The 22,089-nt window shown below is 32.9% G+C and overlaps 2 protein-coding genes and 2 non-coding genes across 9 annotated transcripts; 3 read left to right on the top strand and 1 right to left on the bottom strand.

The window, feature by feature from the left end:
• Positions 1–424: 424 nt before the first annotated feature.
• LOC100791786 (WD repeat-containing protein 48) lies at positions 425–10,220 on the bottom strand. 5 transcript variants are annotated; one of them, XR_413705.3, is made up of 19 exons: positions 8,979–9,098; positions 7,888–8,046; positions 6,967–7,032; positions 6,778–6,867; positions 6,306–6,611; positions 6,052–6,149; positions 5,616–5,651; positions 5,412–5,532; positions 5,036–5,272; positions 4,631–4,726; positions 4,469–4,534; positions 4,263–4,301; positions 3,990–4,124; positions 3,289–3,650; positions 2,757–2,850; positions 2,342–2,533; positions 1,402–1,524; positions 1,132–1,176; positions 425–818 (listed from the first exon to the last, which is right to left on the bottom strand). XR_413705.3 is itself a non-coding variant. In XM_006577206.3 (19 exons), exons 2-18 carry the CDS (start codon positions 9,075–9,077, stop codon positions 1,426–1,428), a joined length of 2,295 nt encoding a protein of 764 aa, XP_006577269.1. In that variant the 5' UTR covers positions 9,078–9,085; positions 10,067–10,220; the 3' UTR covers positions 425–818; positions 1,402–1,425. The 5 variants fall into 5 exon arrangements, 3 of the variants coding, with proteins under 3 accessions (XP_006577269.1, XP_006577268.1, XP_006577271.1); XM_006577206.3 differs by lacking the exon at positions 1,132–1,176 and adding an exon at positions 10,067–10,220 and having other exon boundaries at positions 8,979–9,085; XR_005890815.1 differs by lacking the exon at positions 2,342–2,533.
• Positions 10,221–15,835: 5,615 nt separating this feature from the next.
• Positions 15,836–18,498, top strand: LOC100792311 (uncharacterized). 2 transcript variants are annotated; one of them, XM_003520784.5, is made up of 5 exons: positions 15,836–16,197; positions 16,293–16,441; positions 16,529–16,690; positions 17,340–17,455; positions 18,111–18,498. In XM_003520784.5, exons 1-5 carry the CDS (start codon positions 15,996–15,998, stop codon positions 18,127–18,129), a joined length of 648 nt encoding a protein of 215 aa, XP_003520832.2. In that variant the 5' UTR covers positions 15,836–15,995; the 3' UTR covers positions 18,130–18,498. The 2 variants fall into 2 exon arrangements, with proteins under 2 accessions (XP_003520832.2, XP_040870164.1); XM_041014230.1 differs by lacking the exon at positions 18,111–18,498 and having other exon boundaries at positions 15,857–16,197; positions 16,529–16,789; positions 17,340–17,457.
• A 1,513-nt stretch (positions 18,499–20,011) lies between these two features.
• On the top strand, positions 20,012–20,172 carry LOC113001255 (U1 spliceosomal RNA). The gene has a single exon (XR_003266574.1). It is a non-coding gene; the product is annotated as a U1 spliceosomal RNA (small nuclear RNA).
• Positions 20,173–20,939: 767 nt separating this feature from the next.
• LOC113001283 (U2 spliceosomal RNA) lies at positions 20,940–21,133 on the top strand. The gene has a single exon (XR_003266602.1). It is a non-coding gene; the product is annotated as a U2 spliceosomal RNA (small nuclear RNA).
• Positions 21,134–22,089: the final 956 nt, after the last annotated feature.

Here is a 22,089-nt window from a genome sequence, read left to right on the forward strand (position 1 = left end):
GATGAATTTGAATATAACAAGAACCAATAGATAATAAATATCGCAGGATGGCAAAAGTACCATCCATTATGTACATATGCAGTTTCCATAATACATAAAATAAAAGCGGAAAACGCTATGGTTATCAGTTACAACATTTTGAGAATGAAGTCGAAACAAAAACCACAAAGCAAATGATCCTACTAGCTACAATTAAAATCGTCACAGTTTCAAGTAATGCTAATTCCTTTTAACGTTGCCTTTCAGAATTGCATATTGAATAAAGTCAAATATGCATACACAGGCATCACAGGACCCAAACACAGTGCTAGCTGAGAACTAGCACTGGATATCCAATGACGAATTTGAACAAATGAGATTAATATTATTAGCAATTAACAATTAACAAAATTTTATGATGTAAATATGCACCTGGACAACATAATTTCTATGGCCAGATATTTAACGCACAATTCAAATTTACAATGTTATTGTTGTCATCTCTAAATCAACTACCTGATTCCTGAAAAACACCCCACTATGCCAGTATGATTCCCACTAATTCTCAACACAGTCAATTAAGAACCTTCATCATCATGCCAGATGCAGACGATTCCGCCATGTCCGCAGAAGTATGCATGCCAGCTAGATACAGTTCAAAATTTACAGTAACAGCTCTCCACTAAAGAAAAAACTATCCAAGCAGGTTTGGAGAATGTCACTAAATTTGGTAATAAATGACGGCTCAGAATTTACAAATTCCTATAATTCCACCGATCAATGCAGGCAACACAAGAAGAATCGGCGCTCAGAAGTATTTTACATAATCACAAGAAAACCTGCAAGTATAAATAATAATTCATAATGAAGTCTGCAATCCTAGATGAGACAGCATACATCAAGGTTTTTTTTCACACCCAAGAAGAACGAAGCATGAAAAAAAGGGAGTAAATTCAGTATGGAAACAACAAAACATTATCCCACTAGGGGATGCTTGTACTGGAAACAACAAAATTTCAGTATGAAAAGTGATTTCAAAAAACAAATCCTGCTAACTTTTTTCTTCTATTGAAAAACATGATGCAAAGGGTAAAAAAGCAAAAGAAATGGTTATGTAATGCATCAAAATCATTTAAAAGTTACTTGTGATACCAATAATGATCATTCAGACATGGTTAAAGCTCACTTCTGTTCAATCTGAAAGAGAACAAATTATTAATAAAGATTAGGCTTTATCTCCTAAGATCACTTTTATCAACATTCACATCAGTTAAAAAAGAAGTATTGTCCTAAAATAACTATTTCCCCTTTCTAGTTGGCAGTAAATTACATTTACAAAATAAGAGAAATACAGGAATGAAAATCCATAAAAGCATTAAATATTGTAAGCTCAGAAAAGCCAAGCAAGGCTCAATAACTCACCTCTGATGCATATGCAATTTGTAGTCACCTGCTTTGAAGTAGTTGGTAATTTAAAACCAAGTCATCTGATTTCTTCCATATATAAGCTCGCACAGTGGCTAAGCTCATTTCAGGAGACAGCACCTGGAAATAAACCAAACAGCTGGCTAAATGCACATTACTTAAATGAAAAATAGTATCACACAAAGCAAAGTCAATTGTGAATCAAATAAAACATGCAATCAATTTGGGCCAAACAATATTAAAAAACAATTGATGTTATCCTCAAACCAATTAAAGGCATATGTTCAATAACTTGATTAAAAACATATGAAATTGAAAACAAAGTTGGTAAAACACAAGAACAGTTAAAACTACAGATCAAATACAGGTACTACGATCTATTTTAAGACTTAAATACAATAGTCAAAAGGCTCAATTAGGAGAGTCTAATAACTGAAATTGAATTTTATAATTACGGGCCTACCACTACCAGTGGGTTAAGAATTTAAGGATGAAGACAGTCTTTTCAAACCTCATTATCAGTTCATCTTGTGATATCCAGTGAACATAAAATCTAACAGGACGAATAAAGCCACTGCTTAAAGAAATCCCAGGTATAAAAGCCTATAAGGAAAATATCTAATCAATTCATCCTGAATCATGGACACCGGAAGTCAGTCAACGTTGTAACTTTGCAAATGCAAATTTAGAAATCAACATGCACAGTACAGAATTCTAAGATGTGATTTCTTCAATGACTTCCAGAAAACACCATAATGGAAAACTAAATGGCAGTCAGGTTAGCAAATAGATTCTAGAATGCATACAAAGAAATTGAAAAGTAAGCCAACTATAGAAAAATAAAGCATGAACTTGCTCAACATCAGCATCTAGAAAACCATGCTATATGCACTGTCATAAGATTGCATATAAGACAAGTAGACAACAGACTACTTGCCTGGTTGTTGCACAATATTTCAATAGAAGGTCTAAGCTTTTGCCAAGGCTTAAATCCAGATCGAAAAGATCCATCCCCAACTGCTTGAAGCTGTGACTGTGATCCAGTAAGTCCAGGGGCAAAACTACCATCACCACTTAAACTATCCAAAGGTTTGTCAAGCACCATCTTCTCTATTACATAATTAATAACCTAAACCAACCCAAAAAAGGGAATTTAAATTGATCTTCAAAAATGCATAATCTACCTGTGAGAAAAATGTTTACAGAATCCACACACATGCACACTCAAACTAAAAACTAAATTCAAAACAAGTAATACTTTCGGAAAACATGATCAAAGCCAACTTAACAACACATGCATAGATTATTAATGCAATTATTAATACCAATTGTCAAGTAATATAAAAACATACTTTGTGAACTCTTAATATACGTGGGGCACTTAGCTTCCCTTGTGTGAGGATCTGGACTGAAGAGCCTTCACATGGTTGCAAATAGAAACTGCATCTGCAGTAGTTATCACAAATATATATATATATCAAAAAGAGAATTATATAACTAGTCTGAGATTGCAATCATACTAAAACAATCAAATTCATAGACAATTTCCATGGCAATAACCATTAAAAGTACAAAAAAGGTTCAAAGATACCGTGTTCAGTAGATAGATGATATCAAGCAACATATACCAAAGAATTAATAAGAGATTTTGACAACTTCTTAACCATATATCAATTTATGTCATTTACAAAAGTCATGTTAAGTACCACCATATGTTTTGGATGTGATAAATAGATATAATCATCAGAGTTAGGCAATTATGCTACATTAACAAAATATACAAACTGTCACAACTCACAAGCATGGTTTACTCCTTTCAACTACAACCATGTGACTTAATGCAACTATTTAGGGAAGAAAAAGTAAAAAGGAAGACAAAATTACTTAGTATTTTCTCTGGGAGGTAACCGATTATTCAAAACACAGTCCAGGCACCACCAGGGGAAGTCTTTCTCATCCTTGGTTCCATTTAAATCAGTAATTTTTTTTCTCCACGGACCTCCATGAGTGCCCTCAGTAATAATGGAAGGAGGGGAAGTAACTGAGAATTCAAACGGAGGATAAACCATAGCATCATTCTCAGAACTACCATCAACCTCAATTCTAGAATGGGCAAGACTCCTAGAAGAAATATCCTTTCCAGATAATAACTCCCCATTAGCTGGAGCTGGGGATCCCATTCTTTGCTTTCGTTTTCTCAACCAATGAGCCAGTAGCCCTTTAAGGGTTTCTCGAGCCAAATTAATCTGCAGAATAAAAGGCATTGATTTAGATTGTTGACAACAAACTACTGAAAACATTCTCATTATGTCATTGTATGCATGAATCACATATTTCTTGAAACTAACTCAGCCAATGTCAGTTTAACAGAAATTAAAAAAAAAAAAAGAAGCCTTAAATACTTTCATGTCCATTATACTAGGAACCATGGTTATGTGCCACTAACTGAATTGGATCCCATGAAGATGAATTGATTAACAATTGTAAAAAATTGACATAAATTATAGCCAAAAACTAGGAGCAAATTAATATAATTAGGAATTTAAGATAAGGGTGAGTACATATCATGACAATGAAGCCATTACCTTATCATCTTCAGGCTTGCCTACAACGTTAAGATCTGCCGAATACATCTCCGCAGAGAAACATTGGGGAGTGTCCAAATGGACTGACAAGCTTCCAAGCCTGGTATCCACTGTGAACCATGCAGGAATGCTAACCTAAAGCAGCAATGCAGCATTGGAAGAAAATTAAAAGCCAGCTTGAACAAATAAACTACTGGAAATCATCATGTTTCCTTGCAAAGAAAAAAAAAAATATTTTAAAATGAAATCAATGATGTAAATCAGTAATCATACCATCTCAAATAGCTCTTCCTTTTTCTCCTCAAATAAAACCTAGATAGTCCACAGGTAAAGCATGAGCTACTATGAACCCACAAATGAGTCCCCTATCATCTATAGTTTAAATTTGTAAATAACATCCATCACAGACAGACAATCTACTTCACTAGCAAACAAGATTGTCATACAAATTACAAAATGGAAATGCAAGCAGTCGTCACCTTTCCGTAATCTTCAATCACAACGCCTTTCGTAATCTCCCACAGCTTCACTGAACCAGATGCATCCTTTATCGATAGTTATTAATCAGTTAAGAAAACAACAGAAAAAGGTTATGCCAATATACATGGCATAATGAAATAACAAGAAAACACCATGGTTACCTTCGTCAGCACATGTCTCTTATTATTCAAAACTTCATGTTGTACTATTGCAGGTGTACCCAAGATAGTTAAGATAGGTTCTTTATATACAGGAACCTATTAACATTAGTAATTTTGACAACAAAAGAAATTATTAGTTCTGCCGGATGGAAAGAACCAAAAGAAAAAAAAAAAAAATTATATATATATATATATATATATATTCAACAAAAACTTGTTCAGAAAACAAACTCCGTCATATTCACCAACAGAAGTACTAATAAAAAATATGTAAACTAACATGCTTCATCTATACATGTACATAGCAACTGGAATTATGAGAACGAAGAGCAACATAAATAATTGAAGATATAATAATAGGAAAGTAATATAGTGATTTTTTTTTCAGAAATAAACATAACATACAGGGGTAGATCCTTCTATTGACACTCTTGCTCTTGAAAAGGACAAGTTTCCAGCTAAAAAAGAATTGCCTCTCTGGAAAATCTTTTGTGGGTCGTATCCTTCAGCTGGCCATCTATGAACTGAAGAGTCTGTTGATGCAATCCATATGCTATCATCATGCAAAGCCAACTGAAGAATAGGGTGCTCGCCTGTGCAAAGCAAACTGCTCTCTCTAGTTTGCAAATCTGTCAAGTATAACTTAGGGTATAAAAGAATACAACATTAGAAGATGAGGTTCACAAGTTAAACAAGAAAAGGAGATGTTATGTGACATAAATTCAAGATGTAATAACAAAAAAATAGTTTGATGTTAAATTTAATAGAAGGTCGCACTCACTGAAAAGTCTCTCCCTCCACTATAAACATGACTAAATGTTGGGGTGCTGGCAAGTGCCCAAACAGAATCTGTATGAACTGCATAAGAATGCACACATCTCTGCTGACCTATATCCCAAAGCCTATGAGGAAAGATGGACAGATTATTAGTCAAACACAAAACAAAACAAACAGAAATGGTAATAACTCCATATGTGTGCATTACCTTATCATAGAGTCTGAAGATCCTGATAAACAATATCTGCAATAATGAACATTAAAAACATCACAGTGGTTTTGTTGGGGGAAAACAAAGCGTACTACTGAATTTGAACTTAACAAATTTGTCAAATGAAAAGATGCATGGTTGCATAAAATGAAAAGAAAACCCAACAGCATTTCATTCATTGTATGATTGACTATTAAATAGGTCCACCATATTATATCCAATGAAAGTATTATGTTTTTCATGTGTAGTTAACTTGTTATCTATATTTGTGGGAAGACATAGAAATGTCAAATGGGAAATATCAATGCAGAGAGAGAGAATTTATGATAATAAAGGAATTATAAATAAATAGGAGAAAAAGCAAGTTACCAACTTTAAAATATAATTGTAAACTGAAAAATTGCAACTAAAATTAGATATCCACTCCACAAACCTGCCACTAGAATCCAGAAGCAGAGCCCTGATGTTATCTGTATGTCCTCTAAGCTTTAGAGTCTTTGATCCTGACCTTGCATCCCAGACACGCACAACCTAGTGAACCCCAAAAAAAATGAAGAAGTAAACCATGGTCAGAGACAACATCCCAAAAAATTCAAGCTACTACAGTGCAAGCAAACCATCTCTACTGCTTCAAATGTAAAGAAGCCTCAAGAATTGTTTCACTTTCATTCATATGCCATATTGTACCTTTTCTGTGCCACCGGAGACAAGAATTGTTCCACTTTCATTCATAGCCAATGCATAAACAGAATCTTTATGGCCTTTGGCAGCAATTGGAATGTATCCCTGAGTTTGAGTAGTGTGCATGGACATATTGTTGCTCGAGTTAATAGGACGCAAGCTTGTCAATGGTAGTACGTTGCCAGAACCATTGATACCATTTGAAGATTCATCAACTGTAGCATCATTGCACTTAGAGACTGGAGTGAGGGCAGCCTCGATATCCCATATAAAAACCTCCCCGCCAAGGCCACCAGAGGCAACAATATTGCTCTAAAATGCATGACACTATTAAACGATCAAATAATGGATTTGACAGTTGATACTGATAATTCAACCAAAGTATCTATCTGACTCAATGTGGAACGTATAAAAACAATAAAATGAACTTTTTCTTGATGCACTTAATAAGAAGCATAAGATGATTGAAGTACATTACATTTTTTCCTGCTGCTGCAAGGCAAGTAACATAGTCAGAGTGTTGTCGGAGTGTCCTAGTACAGGTTCCAAAGGACAAGGCATTCCATGTCTAACAAATTTAAAAAGGTGTAAATAACTGTGTAAGTACTGTATTATTGATGAAGAGCAAGGATTGATTGGAACAAAAAACAGCTAGCAATCAACAAACCTTAAGGGTTGTATCTGAAGAACAAGAAACAAGTGTACTATCACCTACAACAACAGCATCATTAACCTGCAAGAACAAAATAACACTTACATACTCAGCTGTTGCAAGGGTTATAGATTGTGCAGGATTCCTAACAGGGTATAACTTAAATGCTAATGAAACAGGGTTTTGGACTTTAGGGGAAAAAGTAAAAGTTGAATAATGATCATAAGTTCTGGCACATTGACATGTTGAAAAAAAATTGCATAAATTTTGAGTAACATAATTAGACAAAAGGGGATGTTTTAAAGAAAAAAATGTCCAAGAGGAACTTAAGGATATTATGAATTTTACGATACAAGAGAAAGAAATAAGACAAAAAAGACAGCCTAAAAACAAAGTTCAAGAATGCAGTGATAACTTTATCTCACACAATACAATACTCAAATTCAGTTGCAAAGTTACAGTTGCAGTTTTAGGATTTTTTGAACATGACAATCCAATGGGTTTTTATTGCCTTTTCTTTTTCAACCATACCTTTTCTATTAGAGTTAAGCTCATTAAACTTCAACACAAAAAGAAAACAACAAATCAATATCAAATTCAGACCATTACAGACCTATTTTTGCAGAAGAAAACACAAAACTCATCCTAATCAAACAGGCCCCACATAATCAAAACCAAGATGGCAAAATCGCAAGAATGAGATTGTTTTGCACATAGCATGGTAAATGGCTTTCCCACGTTGCAATATCATATACTTTCTTACACCTTTTTTACCTCACCACAGAGATTGGGCATAATTGAAAAATAAAAAATAAAAACATTACATGAAGCTTCATCAAGTAACCATGGTAAAAATAATAATGTTATGTACCACGAGTTACAAAATTAGAAGTCAACTAACAAATCGAAAAGGGAAGAAAAATAAAAAAGGACTACCCAATCAACATGAGATTCAAAGGTAGCCGAGCATGTTGCTCTATCCACAGCTAGTGCCCATCGTTTTAACCTGCCATCACGGCTCCCAGTGAAGAGATAATCAGACCCATCAGATGCAGCAGATGTAAGTAGAGCCAGACAATTTATGCCTGCACAATGCTGCAGAAAAGAGCCAACTTACAAATGATTCCAGACTGTGCAACTAAGAAAACTATCAAAATTGAATTCAACCAAAATAAAAAATATTGATGAAAAAATAAAAATCTATGACATAACACCATGCAAAGCAAAATGATAAGTACCTGGAATTAAAGAGCCAAGTACTATATGAACTATTAATGAAGTTTTGATTGATTAGAAAGTAAAATATTAGGTAAATAATTAAAAAGAAAAGGTCGAAATATGCCTACCATCAAATGGGTCTATAAAAAGATAAAATAATATCAAAATTTAGGGTAAACCTCCATTTTTATCTTTGTAAGACCTTTGGAACACCAATTTGGTCCTCAAAAGGTTATCACACCCATATGATCCTCAAATGACAGGTTTTAACATCAAATTAGTGCAAATATTGTTTAATAGGACCCAATTGATGTCAGTCATAAATAACCAAAATTCTCAATAGAGTACAATTTGTTGTCACTAATCTTTTTAGGAGAAAATCAAGTTAAGAAAATCTTGCAAGGACCAAATTGGGGATTCACTGTATAATTTAAATAATATTTTCATCCAAGTAAGAAATGCATGTGTTAATTAAAAACAATCAAGGCTATCAATGGCAGATGGCAGAATATGGCTGAAGGCAAAAATTCCGCCAAATAAACACATCATTGCAGCCTATGGCGCTGCCATAGCGGGCCTCTCTACACAAATTGCCTATGGTGGAGGGGTCAGAAAACGCCACAGTATAGCATTATGGCAGCACTACAACGGTTATTTAACAACATTGAAAACAACCCAATCAGGTTCAACTAGTTAACACATTTGGAAGCAAAGGAAAAATTTATAGCATAAAGATGCAACTACTAGAGGCAAGCATGAAACTTGTCTGTTTCCATGGAACAGATAACATAAATAAATAATGAGTTTACCTTTGTGTCGTCAGAATCATTCAACACGTAGGTTATTCTCTTCTCCTTGCGAGAGCGAGTTGAATTGTTTCCGTTACTCGCGCTACCCACGCGGTGCATTGCCGAAACTGTGAAGTACATAAATCACATAGTGTAATTAATAACCCCAGGAGTAAATTGAGAAAACAATTCAATATCAGGAACTCTACTAAGGAGCATTAGCAACGGCATTAAAAATAAAATAAAATAAATAGTTTGTGGATTATGACCATTTATTTAACAAAAGAAAGTTTGCAGTGCAGAAAAACTCTCTCAGGGGCACAGTTAAAGACGGACACATCCAAACACTTCTACTCCCACAGAAACCACATACAGAAAAGCATTAGGCATAACCGCATAACGGTATAACCCGGGAGCTCCTAGAAATCTAAATTAAGAATTCTCTGTAACAGTAGCTAATTATTATCAAATATCTTCTGCCATTATATGAGATGAACCTTACTCTTCTCAATATGCCAAACACTGATACTAAAATCTACAACTCTAGAAGTGTTTTTCACATTTACCAAGAAGCTAATAGTTATAGCTCCCGCGTCCTAGACTTGATTTCGCAATTCTCAGTTGGATTTCAAACACGCTACATCGTTTCTTATAATAATTCAATGTTAACCTCCGAATCCAGGCGAAGTTCAAACTCATTATTTCCATACTGTCCGAACCACCAGTCAAAGCATAATCGCATATCAAACGCACCGAAGACTCAATGCGATTCAAATCAAAACGCAGAGCTACGAAATCAATAGCCAAACGCACACCTAAAAGCCATGGCAGACCTTACCCGCAGAAGCTATCGAATATTCCAAATCATCGACACAAATAACGCAAACGAAGGGAAAGAGAAAAATAAGAGGTCAGAAAACGAAAACATAACCCTTTGCACAAATTGAGTGGCACGATCATAAGGCAGAGCACTTTACAACGAAGTATGAGCTAAAACAGATTGATTATACGATGCGATAAATTGTTTCGTAGAATCGGAAGCAGAAAATAATCGAACAAAAGGAAATCGAGCTGGAGAAGGAGAAGATGGAACAGTTGAAGGAACAAACCGTGATCAGTGACGAACTCGAAGCACTTTGAGTGCTTGTTTTGTTGCAGTGACGAAGTTTCAACTTTAGAGAGAGAAAGTGTTTGGGAGAGAGAGAAAGAGAATGGTGACGGCAGCGAACGTGAGTGTGCAAAATATGGGCGTCCAGATTTATTTCCGGTAGATCCTTTGACCCGTTTTGTGCGTTTTAATTGAGGGCAAGATGGTCTTTTAACTTGGAGGAAGGATAAACCAAAGCTAAATAGAGAGAGGACATACGCAGCTTTGGCCGCTGATTAACGCTCGCTCGCGTTTGATCAAAGGCAGTTCCCTCTTTTTTTTTTTTTTCTTTTCAGAATAAGTACGTAGTAATTCTTATAAATGAAAAAAAAATAAGGAAATAAGAAATGAAAAGTTGAAATACAGAATGCTAGACTGTTTTATGCTAACAGTCAATTGAATCTCTCTATTATGTTATATCAGATCATATTATTTAATTAAATTAAAAAAACGACTAAAAAATATTATTTGCACATTCTTATGCTACGCACTTTATTTTGCGCCCTCTATGATAGTGTAAATACACTACAACTTGTTAGGAAGATGTTCAGGCGCACAAAACATCCGAGTGAGATGCTCACCAAGGTGAGATAGATAGGCAAATTTCTTGATATAACTCCTTTTTGAAACTAATTTCTGATATGGGTCTCTTTTTAAACTATTTCTTGTATGGTGTCATTTTTTACATAAAAAGTATGTAACTCGCAAAAGCTATTGGCGAGTTTGGCCGGCCTTTGACACGTGACATTGGTCTCGCCAATGTCACTGGCGATTTGAGCTCCACGGGACTCGCCAGTTTGACTGACGAATTGAGCTAGGTGGTAGCTTTTTCAGGTTGGGAATTGCCAGTGGGACTGACGAGTTGTACTTTATTTGGAACTATCAATAGTACTGGCGATTTGCTCATTGATTAGCTGAGAACGGAGCCGTATGACGCGAGAGTCTCATTGATACCACCACCTATCAGGCCCGACTTCGCACAACAAATTCACTTTGAAATCCATCTACCTAGCTCAACTTGCCAGTCAAACTGGCGAGTCCCGTGTAGCTCAAATCGCCAGTGGCACTGGTAAGACCAGTGCCACGTGTCAAAGACTGGTCAAACTCGTCAATGACTTCTACAAGTTGCATGCTTTTTACATAAAAAACGATATCATACAAAAAATTATTTAAAAAAGGACTGATATCGAAAATTAATTTCGAAAAAAACCTATATCGGGAAATTTGCCGAGATAGATAGGCAGAAATCCTAGTTGGATGGGGGAGGAGGCTTGAGATGATCTTTTTTACTATTGGACAAGTACAACGTTTTAAAATATATTGACCCCAAATAGGACCAGTATGGCTTTGGTGTAAGGCATACTAATTGAAACCTGAGATTGTAAGACATATATAGACGTGGCATTGAAGATGGTAAATACATGTGTCGTATTTGCTCTCAATTTCATTGTCATGGTTTAATTTGATACATTGGTAAACATATTTATCCCTTTTCTTTGTAGGCACGACGACTTGGGGTGCATGGCTCGAATGACGTTTATAATATGTAATGGGAGTTACGTTTTCAATGCACTTAAAGTTAGTTTAATTATTTGATAAATAATTTTTTGAATAGGTTTTAACGTATTTTTTTAGTAAGTTCTAATAATTTTTTGAAATGTTATTCGAAAAAATGTTTTTAAAAGCATTAGTTTCTAGTTTTTTTATTTTTTATTTTTAAAATATTTATTTAATTTTTTATTACTATTTTTAAATATGTCATTTATATTCTTTTATATCTTCCAATTAATTTAACAATTTATTTTATCAAACACTTATAATTTAATAAAATAATTATTTCAATTTTCAAATATCAGGTAGTAATTAACTTTTCAACTTTCAATTAATTTTTCAACTAATTTTATCAAATATAATCATAATGAATTCTATAACTTTTTCCTCTCAATAATGTTAAGCCAACAAATCAAATGAACTTTGTAATATGTTCATAACTAGGGATCCATTTATAATTCCAAAATCTAATGAGGTACTCATTTCTTATGCACCACTCTCTCTAATCTCAAATATAAGGGGAAAAAATATGACACACTAATTAAAAAAGTTAAATCACATTTAATTGTATAATTTTAATTAAAACGTATTTTTTTCAACTTGTAAACTTAGTATCAAGAATAGCAAAGAGTCATTTGAATGATTAAATAATCATTTTTGTTCTTAAATGTGTAATTCGTTAAGTGTAAAAAGTATAACAAATATATCTAATCCTTAACTTTCATTTTAATAAAATAGTCAAAATTCGAATAAGTGAAATATGATATATTTATCTTTTAGGGTAATTTGAAAAAATTTGTAATGATTGGTACACTATTACAAGTTTTATTTTGGTAAACTGATACAATGTTTATTTTGAATAATTTATATTATGACACAAAAATTATGGCTGATAATCAATATTATCGTTATTATTATATTTATTTTAAATTATGTTTACCAATATATTTTTTAAGTGATTATTGTAATGTTATGCTTATAACGATAAAAAAATGACAAAATTTATCCTAAAATTATATTTTACCCTTAAATAAAATAAAATTTTGGATTTAACAAATTAGTCTAATAGAAACATACTGACATTTAAATTCAATAAAAAATTATTGACATTTTCGTTCAATAATGATAACTTATTAATATTTTTGATCCAATGAAACGTATTGACATTTAGGTAAAAAAAAATTACTCATATTTTTCTTCAATAAAAAAATGTTGACATTTTCGTCTAACAAAAAAAATTCTGATATTTATATTCAAAAGTTATATAAGTTAAGTTACCCAATAAATATATAACCTATATTTTAAGGAGTCCAATAATTACTTCTTTACTGTCATAGTATATGTAATGCCACTTTGTGGCTCCTTTGTAAATAACTTTTATCATTTCTCTCCCAATTTCTGAAACTCTTCCCATGTTTCCCTCATAACTATCCTTCCTCTATCTCTGTTTGAATCCGAATTCAAATTCTTGCATATTCTGTTGACACAATTGTTTACAATTACGTTTTACAAATTTAAAGGTACATCACCCTATGACTATAAGGGAGCTGATTCAGATAATCACACAGCCCGACCTTGTCCCAGTGAGCTCCTCGTCGAGGAGCACCACAGTAACTATGGTGAACCTTGGGCAGGTGGAAGAGATGTGTTTGAATTTCTTGTGCAGGTAATGCCATGGTACATGGATTTTTGAAAGGGACCTGTTATTCTGTTAAAAGTGATGCTCTTGCTCGCTACCAGATTCTGCAAAAGGTATAATATAGCATTCATTTAATAAGCATCTAAGTTCTAGTTTCCCTAATCTTATTTTCTCTCTACTTCCCTAATTGTAGATATTTAGTCTTGGCAATGGGATGGATGGACCTGGGTGTTTGCTTAACCTTGCACCCTTATGAATTCAACACTAAAAAAAACTTTGCAAAATATTAGCCTTAATTGTACCTTTTATTCCAATTTTTTTTTTTAATTTTACTCCAAACATTTTAATTTGATCGATTTTCCTTTAACTTTTAAAAAAATTTATGGATTTTATCCTCTATTATTTATTCATTAATAAATATAAAAGTTGAAGATAAAAATTGCCAAAAAAAAAATTAGGAATAAAATTTGTCAAAAAAATTTAAAAAGTTGGGGGAGGGAGGGAGAGTTAAAATTTGGCCAAAAAAAAAGTTAGGGATAAAAAATGGAATTATGTAAGAAGTAAAATGACGAAGAATAAAAATGATAAGATTTTTAAAAGTTTAATTAAAATGCACTAAATTAAAAAGTTGTGATAAAATTTGCCAGAAATTAAGAAGGGAGTAAAAAGAATAATTAAACCAAAATATTAACTGGCATTTTCCTTTAGTCATCGTTTTGCAGGCGTGATTTCTTAAATTAGAAGTATACTCCTTTGTTAATCAAAATCTTATAAATAATTTAATGTCTCTTACCATTAATAAATAACGAGGAAAGATCTTAATTCTTTAAACAGGAGCATTCGTAAAAAGTTATTTTAATTCTTTGTCATTCATTAAATTAAACATTTCACTGTATAAGAGGAAGGAAAAAGTTACTTTTCTTTCTTTTCATTTTTTCCCTCACAAATAATCTAAAAATATCTCATTTTTTCTCATTTTTTCCTTTCTTCCCTAAAGTAAGGAGGAATGATATTTTTAAATATCAAGTTTTTATTATTGCTCTTAAATTAAGGTGCTCATTTTAGAAACAAAATGTAAAAGTTTTTTCGGTTTTATTTATTAATAAATTTATTTTTCAAAACAAATTTTTGGAGTTTGATTTTGTTTTCTTTATTAATTTTAGGGTAAATAGTTAATTTTGTACATGAATGTGTAATTCGCTATAAATGTATCCTTGAAAAATTAAAATATAAAATTTAGTCTCCGAAAATGTAAAAAGTGTGACAAATATATCTTGCCGTTAACTTTAGTCAGTCATTAATGAAATGTCAACGTTATAATCTCTAATTGTTAGCATAAAGACATATTTATTATATAATATTTTTCTAACTTTTCATCTTCCCATCACAAATGTGTCTCCGAAATATGAAAATACAAATTTTAGTTACAAGTGTAAAAAATGCGATAAATATATCCGGACGTCAATATTAAATTGAGAATAATTATTATAATTTGAAAAAAATTATAATGATTACAATAAAATTTTGGAAAAACTATATCACACTGGTAAGTGTCTGTTTCTATTATATAATTTTTAAGTTTAATCAACGGTTGATACATGCATAAAATATTATCAATGAAAGTGAATTTTTATTGGTTTGGTAAATTCTTCTTACTTTTCTTCAACTACAAAAAAAATAATCCTTTGGTTGCTAACTCTTAAATAAATGCTATCAATACATAGAAAAGAGATTTTTTTTATGGTAAAAGATAAGAAAATCATTATTTTTGTTTAATCAAACACTATTTATTTAATGTTTTATAATTTTTTCATAACAAATATGAATGTCTATTAGTATATATAACTAAATCAAATTATATATTATAATAAAAGTTTATTGATTTTAAAATTAATTTTTTTAAATCATACACAATTATTTTTTATCAACTAGTCATTTAAAAATCATAACCTCAAAAAAATAATTCCAAAGAAGGTGGGTATTTTTTACAAATTAAAAGTGTTATTGAAACTACAATTTTCCTTAAAAATTATTCATGAATCTAATTTAACTATAATATTTTACAATAAACATTTTTTTACTTAACCTTCCATCAAACATGTATAAAAAATTATTTACGAGTTTATAAAATGAGTATTTTTTTAGGCTCAATTTAATTTACGAGTTTATTAAAAAAATTGTCAACATCATTATAAATTTTTTCAAATTATAATAATTAGTCAAAATCTACTATTATCGTCCGGATATATTTATCGCAATTTTTATACTTTTTGAAAATTAAATTTTATATTTTTATATTTAAGGACACATTTGTGTAGAGTGGAAAGTACGAGAAGTAAAAAAAAATTATATAACAAATATGTTCCTATGCTGACAATTAGAGATAATATCATCATTTCAATGACAAATTATTTATCAGATTATTTATTTTATATTTTTATATTTGAATAACCCATTTGTTAACGAATTAATGAAAAAAGTGACTCTTTACCCTTAATTAAAAAAATATTTAAAATACACTCAATTTCCTAGCATATGAACGACGTCGGTTTGAGCCTGACGTAGCATTTCGACTTGGAGGGCAATTCTAACATCGTTCCGTTCGTGCTGAGTTTCAGGCAATCTTCATGCTTGCAGCAGCCATCCCCATAGGAGTGTAGGAGTTGGAGAGTGATCGACATCAACACAAGGATTCGATTCGATGCCTTCTCTTCGCATCCTAAACAAAATTTGTTATTCGATAAACCAAAATTGCAAGTACAAGTACCGAACAATCTCCTCCACGGCACAGTTGCAGGGTTCATGGATGGAGAAGGTCAAAAACGTCATCACGGGCCAAAAGAGCACGCCCCAGTCCCAGGGAGACGCTTCCCAAGTCACCTCCGATTCATTCACTTTGCTCCGTCAGTTCCTTTTAATTCCAATTTCGTCCTCGCTTCTTCCTTCTCCTTGCTTACATCGTTATTAATAATAATGATATTATTGCTCACACTCACAGGTTTTGCGGACGAAATGAAGAATGCAAAGAGAATAGGCGCGTTTAAGGAGTTCATGGCTGGGCGAAGCAGCGAAGCCACTTTTTCCTCCGCCTTCGACAAATACGAAGCCATAATTCGATCTCTCGGTGCTTTGGACCCCACTGGAGAGGTTGGTTTCTACATAAATTCATTCTTCACAATGTTTATTTATATATCAGGAAAATGATGTCTCATGTTTTTATCTTGTTATATTCAGAATCTCCCGACAGCTCAGAAACAAGAAGCGGCAAAACATTGTAATTGCACGATTGCTGATGTGGAGGATGCACTTGCCAAGTTTACTTGGGCCAAGGAAGCACAGAAGAAGATACAGAAGCTAAAAGAAGAAGGAAAACCAATGCCCAAAAGCTTTGCTGAAGTAATGCTTCTCATTGTTACTTTAATTCCTAACTACCTAGTTGGGTTCAATTTATCATCTTGTGAAGACATTTTAGTTTGCTGAATGCTTCATTAAAAGGTTACCTCTTTTTTTTTTTTATCTTTCTTTTGTACTAGTTCTAGTAAAAAATAGGTATTGATTGAGCAATTTTATCTTGACATTTGGGGTTTTGGTTTTAAGTACCATAATTTGGGTCCTTTAGCCTAGCCAGGTGCTGAGCCTTGGATGGGATAGCAGAATTTCAGAATTATACTGTATGTAGATCCATCGGAACTGCTTCCTTGATTTTGGCTTATGTTGCTAGCAGTGTGTTGTATAGCATCATGCTCCAAATCAAAATGTTGATGTCTTTGTCAATGTGTTTTATATTTTTCTCTTGTCTTTTGTTATTGGTATGGATATTTAATTAGAATTTCTTTAAAACTTGCCTGATTTGGATGTGTATATTTAATACAAATGAAGTCATTGACATCTTTGATGACTATGATTTGTGTGAGTAGTACATGCAGCAAGATAAGAACTTTACTTTACAATGTCAAATAATTTAGTGTAAATGCTTTTTGGGGTGCTTGTATGGGGTGCTGAATTTGAGTTTAACCAGCTGTGTTTTATATTTCATGTTCTCTAGGTCCAAAAGCTAGTTGGTTCAACTCCATTGGATCTTGCAAGGTCTAATTTGGCCCAAGCTGGACTAATTAGCAGGAACGCACTTTGTCCATGTGGTTCAAAGAAGAGATACAAAAGGTTATTTTTCTCCCCTGATCTTTTTACTAAAAATTCTTAGGCACGAAACTGATTCCTGATTGTTTTTCTGTCTTGTGGTATTTGCTTGTTCTTCAATTAAACAAGTAAAATGTTACTGTCTGACAATACTTGCTGTAGTTCTTGGATTTTCTTTGCATACTTTTACATAGTAGCCGAGGTATTGAACTTAACAATAATATCTATACGCGGCTAAAATAATTGTTTCCAAAACTCCCTACTCCCTAGTCCATATCCTTCCTCACCCTATAGTTTGCTACTTTTCTATTATTTCGTTAGATATTATACTTATAGTGCTTTGCTGCTAATGCCATCTATTTCTTACATTTCTATCAGTTCTAGACTTCCAGGGAAACTAAATCTTACTCAATTGTTTATTACTTTAGAATTTAAACTCGATTTGGTGTTTTAATATGTATTATAGTGTGAAGACTATTGTGTGTGTATTTGTAAATTGCAAACTATTTTATTTTTCTCTTTCTTTTCTCATTCTTTTCTATCAAAATAGTAAATGTTTTTTTATCCTCCCCACCCCCCAAATGTTATGAATTTAATATTTTATACAAGAAATCCAGAATCTTTATGAAAATATTTTCGAAATTAATCACCTTATGCTACTCCATATTTATTTATGAAGGTGCTGCGGAAATGACTGAAGGAATTCAGAGATTAAATGTTAAACTGCAAGGAAGCCTGATCTATTATGGTGGTTCCATACCTACGCATATGCACATAGCTGAATTGATCTGCAGTCGTACCTTGTTTTATTCAGTTCAGATCAAGTTGGCCTATGCACTAGACTGCAAGCATGCCCCTAAGCTGATTTTAGGATGAGATATTTTGCCGAACAGCTGCGTGATTTTCTTTAGCTTTCTAATTTTTGAGGTGGTCATAGGCAGAACCAAACAAAATATTTTTGTTTTGAAAAGTAGTTAGTTCTCTTCTTTCTCTTGCTCCTGTCTAAATAGGCAAGAGAATAAGAAATAATTGTAGTCTCATTATTAAAGTCAAAATGCTTCAACTCATTTTTTTTACTGATTTATATCATCATCATCATGGTATTCGAGTTGCATTTGTAGATTTGGGGTTGAGGTATAGGTAATGGTGAAAAGGAGACTTGATGTGGAATATGTTCTTCAAGCATAGCAGTCAAGTTCAGTGGCGAGGCGAGACGAGTATTTTTTTTTATGTGGGAATGATAATAAAAAATATGGTATCTTATAATTTGCATAAGTGTCATCCCCGCTACTAATGACCATAACCTTTTACTTGCTAATCTCAAGGAAACTTTTGCAGTGCATTGTGGTTGTGCAAGAATTTATTTATTTTTGTTAATTATTCCAATACAAAAATCCTTAAGAATCACAATTTATGCGTGAACATAATATCTATAAGTATAATCAATTAAGTTAAAGATAATACTATTAAATAATTTTAACATGGACTTCAGCTTGAATTAAGTACTGTGCCAATGCAAGAATTGCTTTTCTAAGAATGCTTGTAGCACAAATCACACATGTTAACACAATTTCTACTTTTTAGTACAAATTTGTACATCCTAATAGTAATGGGTACATAAGAACAGCAATTTATCTTGCTCCTAGTTCACAGCAATCAAAATGAAGGACAAAAAGTTTAATTAGCGAAGGCCGATTATTATATATAGAAGAAACATAAGTTATTTAGGGAAACAGATCTTGTCAAGTTAGATGTTGACATGATAAATTTTGATAAAATTTTATTTATTCAACAGATTACATCTTCGCAAGATATTATCATGTAACATAAGGCAATCTATTATGAAGCAACAGAAGAGTAGAAACATGATTGTTAAGAAAATCAACATTTGAAGAATAAAAGTTGGAGTGCTGTCTTATCTCTCTCACACACACCTTCAGAGAGGTAAATAGGTGTGCGGACTAGCTGGAAAACTGGAGGTTATAGGAAGAACATCGTATCCATGTTTTCTCCTGCTCATCATCCACTGTCTATGGTGAACCTTTTATGCCTATTATTCTCTTTTATGAACTAGTGGACCACAGATTGGAGAGTCAGTAATAATACTTTATTATGGAGTCATTATTATTACAGCAGCCTGCACTATTTAAACCAGTTAAAACTTAAAATGTTCGTGATCAAAGTGTTCATCGTTTTCATGTTATTTAGTTTGTAGTGAGTGTATACCTTTCACCATGTGATGTGATAAGAGTTCTAAGACTAGGAAGTGTTAGCTTGTTTGGATTAGTTTAAAATCTCAGAGAGAGATGCAGGGATGCTGTGCAATTGTTGAGATAACTATGGTTTGAATTTAAATTAAATCCGAGGATAACTATGGTTTCCAGTGTAAGATTAAACAGAATTTTCTGTATTTTGAATAATATTAGAGAAAACTAGCGTAGCATTCCTGTAGTTAGGCAATCTACAGAGCAAAAAGAACAAGAAAGTTGAAGCAAAACGTTAGTCCCACACCGGAAAGGAACATGCTAACTCATGACTCACGAGGCAGCATAAATAAGGAGTAACCAGCAACCTTGAGACATACTTACCTGGGTGGGGTCAATGGACGATCGTGAATGTCCATGGCCTAGGTTGGTGACCTCCATTGCACTTTGGAGGGGTGCCCACCTAAGGTCTCCCCAAGTGGGAGAGCCTACATCATAATTTGTGGTAGTGGGGGCTTGCGTTCGCGCAGCCCCTTTCTGATTAAGTTCAATGTTGTATTTTGCATGCTTCACCTATGGAATTTATTGGAAGTGTTACATATATGCAGTGTGTTTAAGTTTATCCAATTTATCAACTCTGCAGCTAATTTGGGTATCCATACCAGCTCTCGGCTCCTACACCTTGTGACAACGTTAGGAGAAATCAAGTTTTCCCCCATGGTCATCTCTGGAATATACACAGATCCATTGTGTAGAAAATGTTCCCTGAACCTATCAAAAGCATGCACCACAACAATAAAAGGGAAAAAACTCATTTTAACTTGAAACATAATCAAATTTTGAAATGTAATATAGTATAAATTAAATACAATTAGAGTTTTGTTCTGTCTCATGCATAAATTATTTCATTATGAATTTAAGGGACGGAGGGTAGCCTTGATGTATGGCTTCATCTTTAGTTCAATATTGGATATGGGCAAGAAGTCAAAATAAAAATAACTAGCAATGAGCATTAAATAAATGCCAACGGTTTTTTCTTTGGAACTTTTGAAGGTTTAACTATTTTTTGAGAAGTGGAACTATGATTTTTCTCTTTCCCGCAGAGAAAGAATGTCCACTCTCAATCACTGAGTTAATGTTTCCTTTTTAATTCACTCATTTTTCAGAATTATCAGTATTATACAGAAACTAGCTTGAAACATTTGTGCTCATTGTCAAAGACTCCGTCCATGACTAAAAGCTCCATCGAAGTTACACCGTGATTAAGTCCCATATAAAATTGACATTTTGAAATTATTATCTTCATAACTTTCTCGGCCTTTGGGCTAAAGATCAAGTGTAGTACCTGTTTTTCAGTTTAATATCTGATATGTGGTTCATTGGTCCACACGATATTAAATTACATTTTTGTAGGGAGGGTCTACTACAGTAGCTTGCTATTGGCACTCTCAAATGTCACTCGTGCATTGTATTGTAGCATGAGCGTGGCACACCCTACTATTAAGAGAAAGTTTCGTGAAAAACCATCATAGCCTAATGGAATGGTTTCATTAATTTTGTTCCAAATTGTAAAGATGCATATCTCCCCTATTCAATTTTATAAGCATCATTTTATCTATTAATAATGTCCAACTACTGATTCTTGTATTTTTTTTCTGTTTTGGTAGTTGCTGCCCGCTTACTCTTCAATTTAACAATTTGTATCGTCATTTTAAATTTTAATATTGGATTCAGCACTTTGCATTAGTAGATTCAGGTTTAAGCTATTTGGTGAAGGTGAAAAGGAGACTAGGTGACAAATACATGGCTCAAGGATGGCAGCCAAGTAAATTGGAAAGGGAGGTCAAGATGACCTCACACCCAGTCATATATAGGAATTTGGAAGTGCTACAATTAGTTAGCAAACTGGGAAGAAAATAGTAGCACATGGATGCCTCATGCCGGAAGTATTTGCTCAAAATGGTTAAAGTTACAAGGTTGGACTACTAAAACTTACATTTCTAAAAATGCTTCAGCCACAAATCACAAATAGTAACTCAACTTTTAGTGCAAAGTTGTACTTCTAATTGGTTTACATACGATCCTACATTTACTTTGCTCATACTAGGCAACAAACAAAAAGGAAAAATTTATGAATACAAGTTCAACCACAAATCCGAAAGCTTAGGATAAGATATTGAAATAAGTTTGTTAGCTTTCTACTTGTATTGCTGTTATACCTAGTTGTAAATTAGTTTAATACAATATTACAATAGGCAGTTTGGGTTTCTTAACAGCAGTTTTTTTATAGGAATCTGACCTGAACCAGTTTTATGTTCTATCTAAGGAGAACTAATTTAATAGTAAAAAATACCACACCATAACATTTTTGCAACTTTTCAGAAACAGAACGTAAGCATTTTCAGATGCTGAAAAGATCAAGTAATGCAAAAAAACTATAAAGTAGAAACCAAG

This window comes from Glycine max, chromosome 3 (genome assembly GCF_000004515.6).
Source record: "Glycine max cultivar Williams 82 chromosome 3, Glycine_max_v4.0, whole genome shotgun sequence".
NCBI lineage: Eukaryota > Viridiplantae > Streptophyta > Magnoliopsida > Fabales > Fabaceae > Glycine > Glycine max.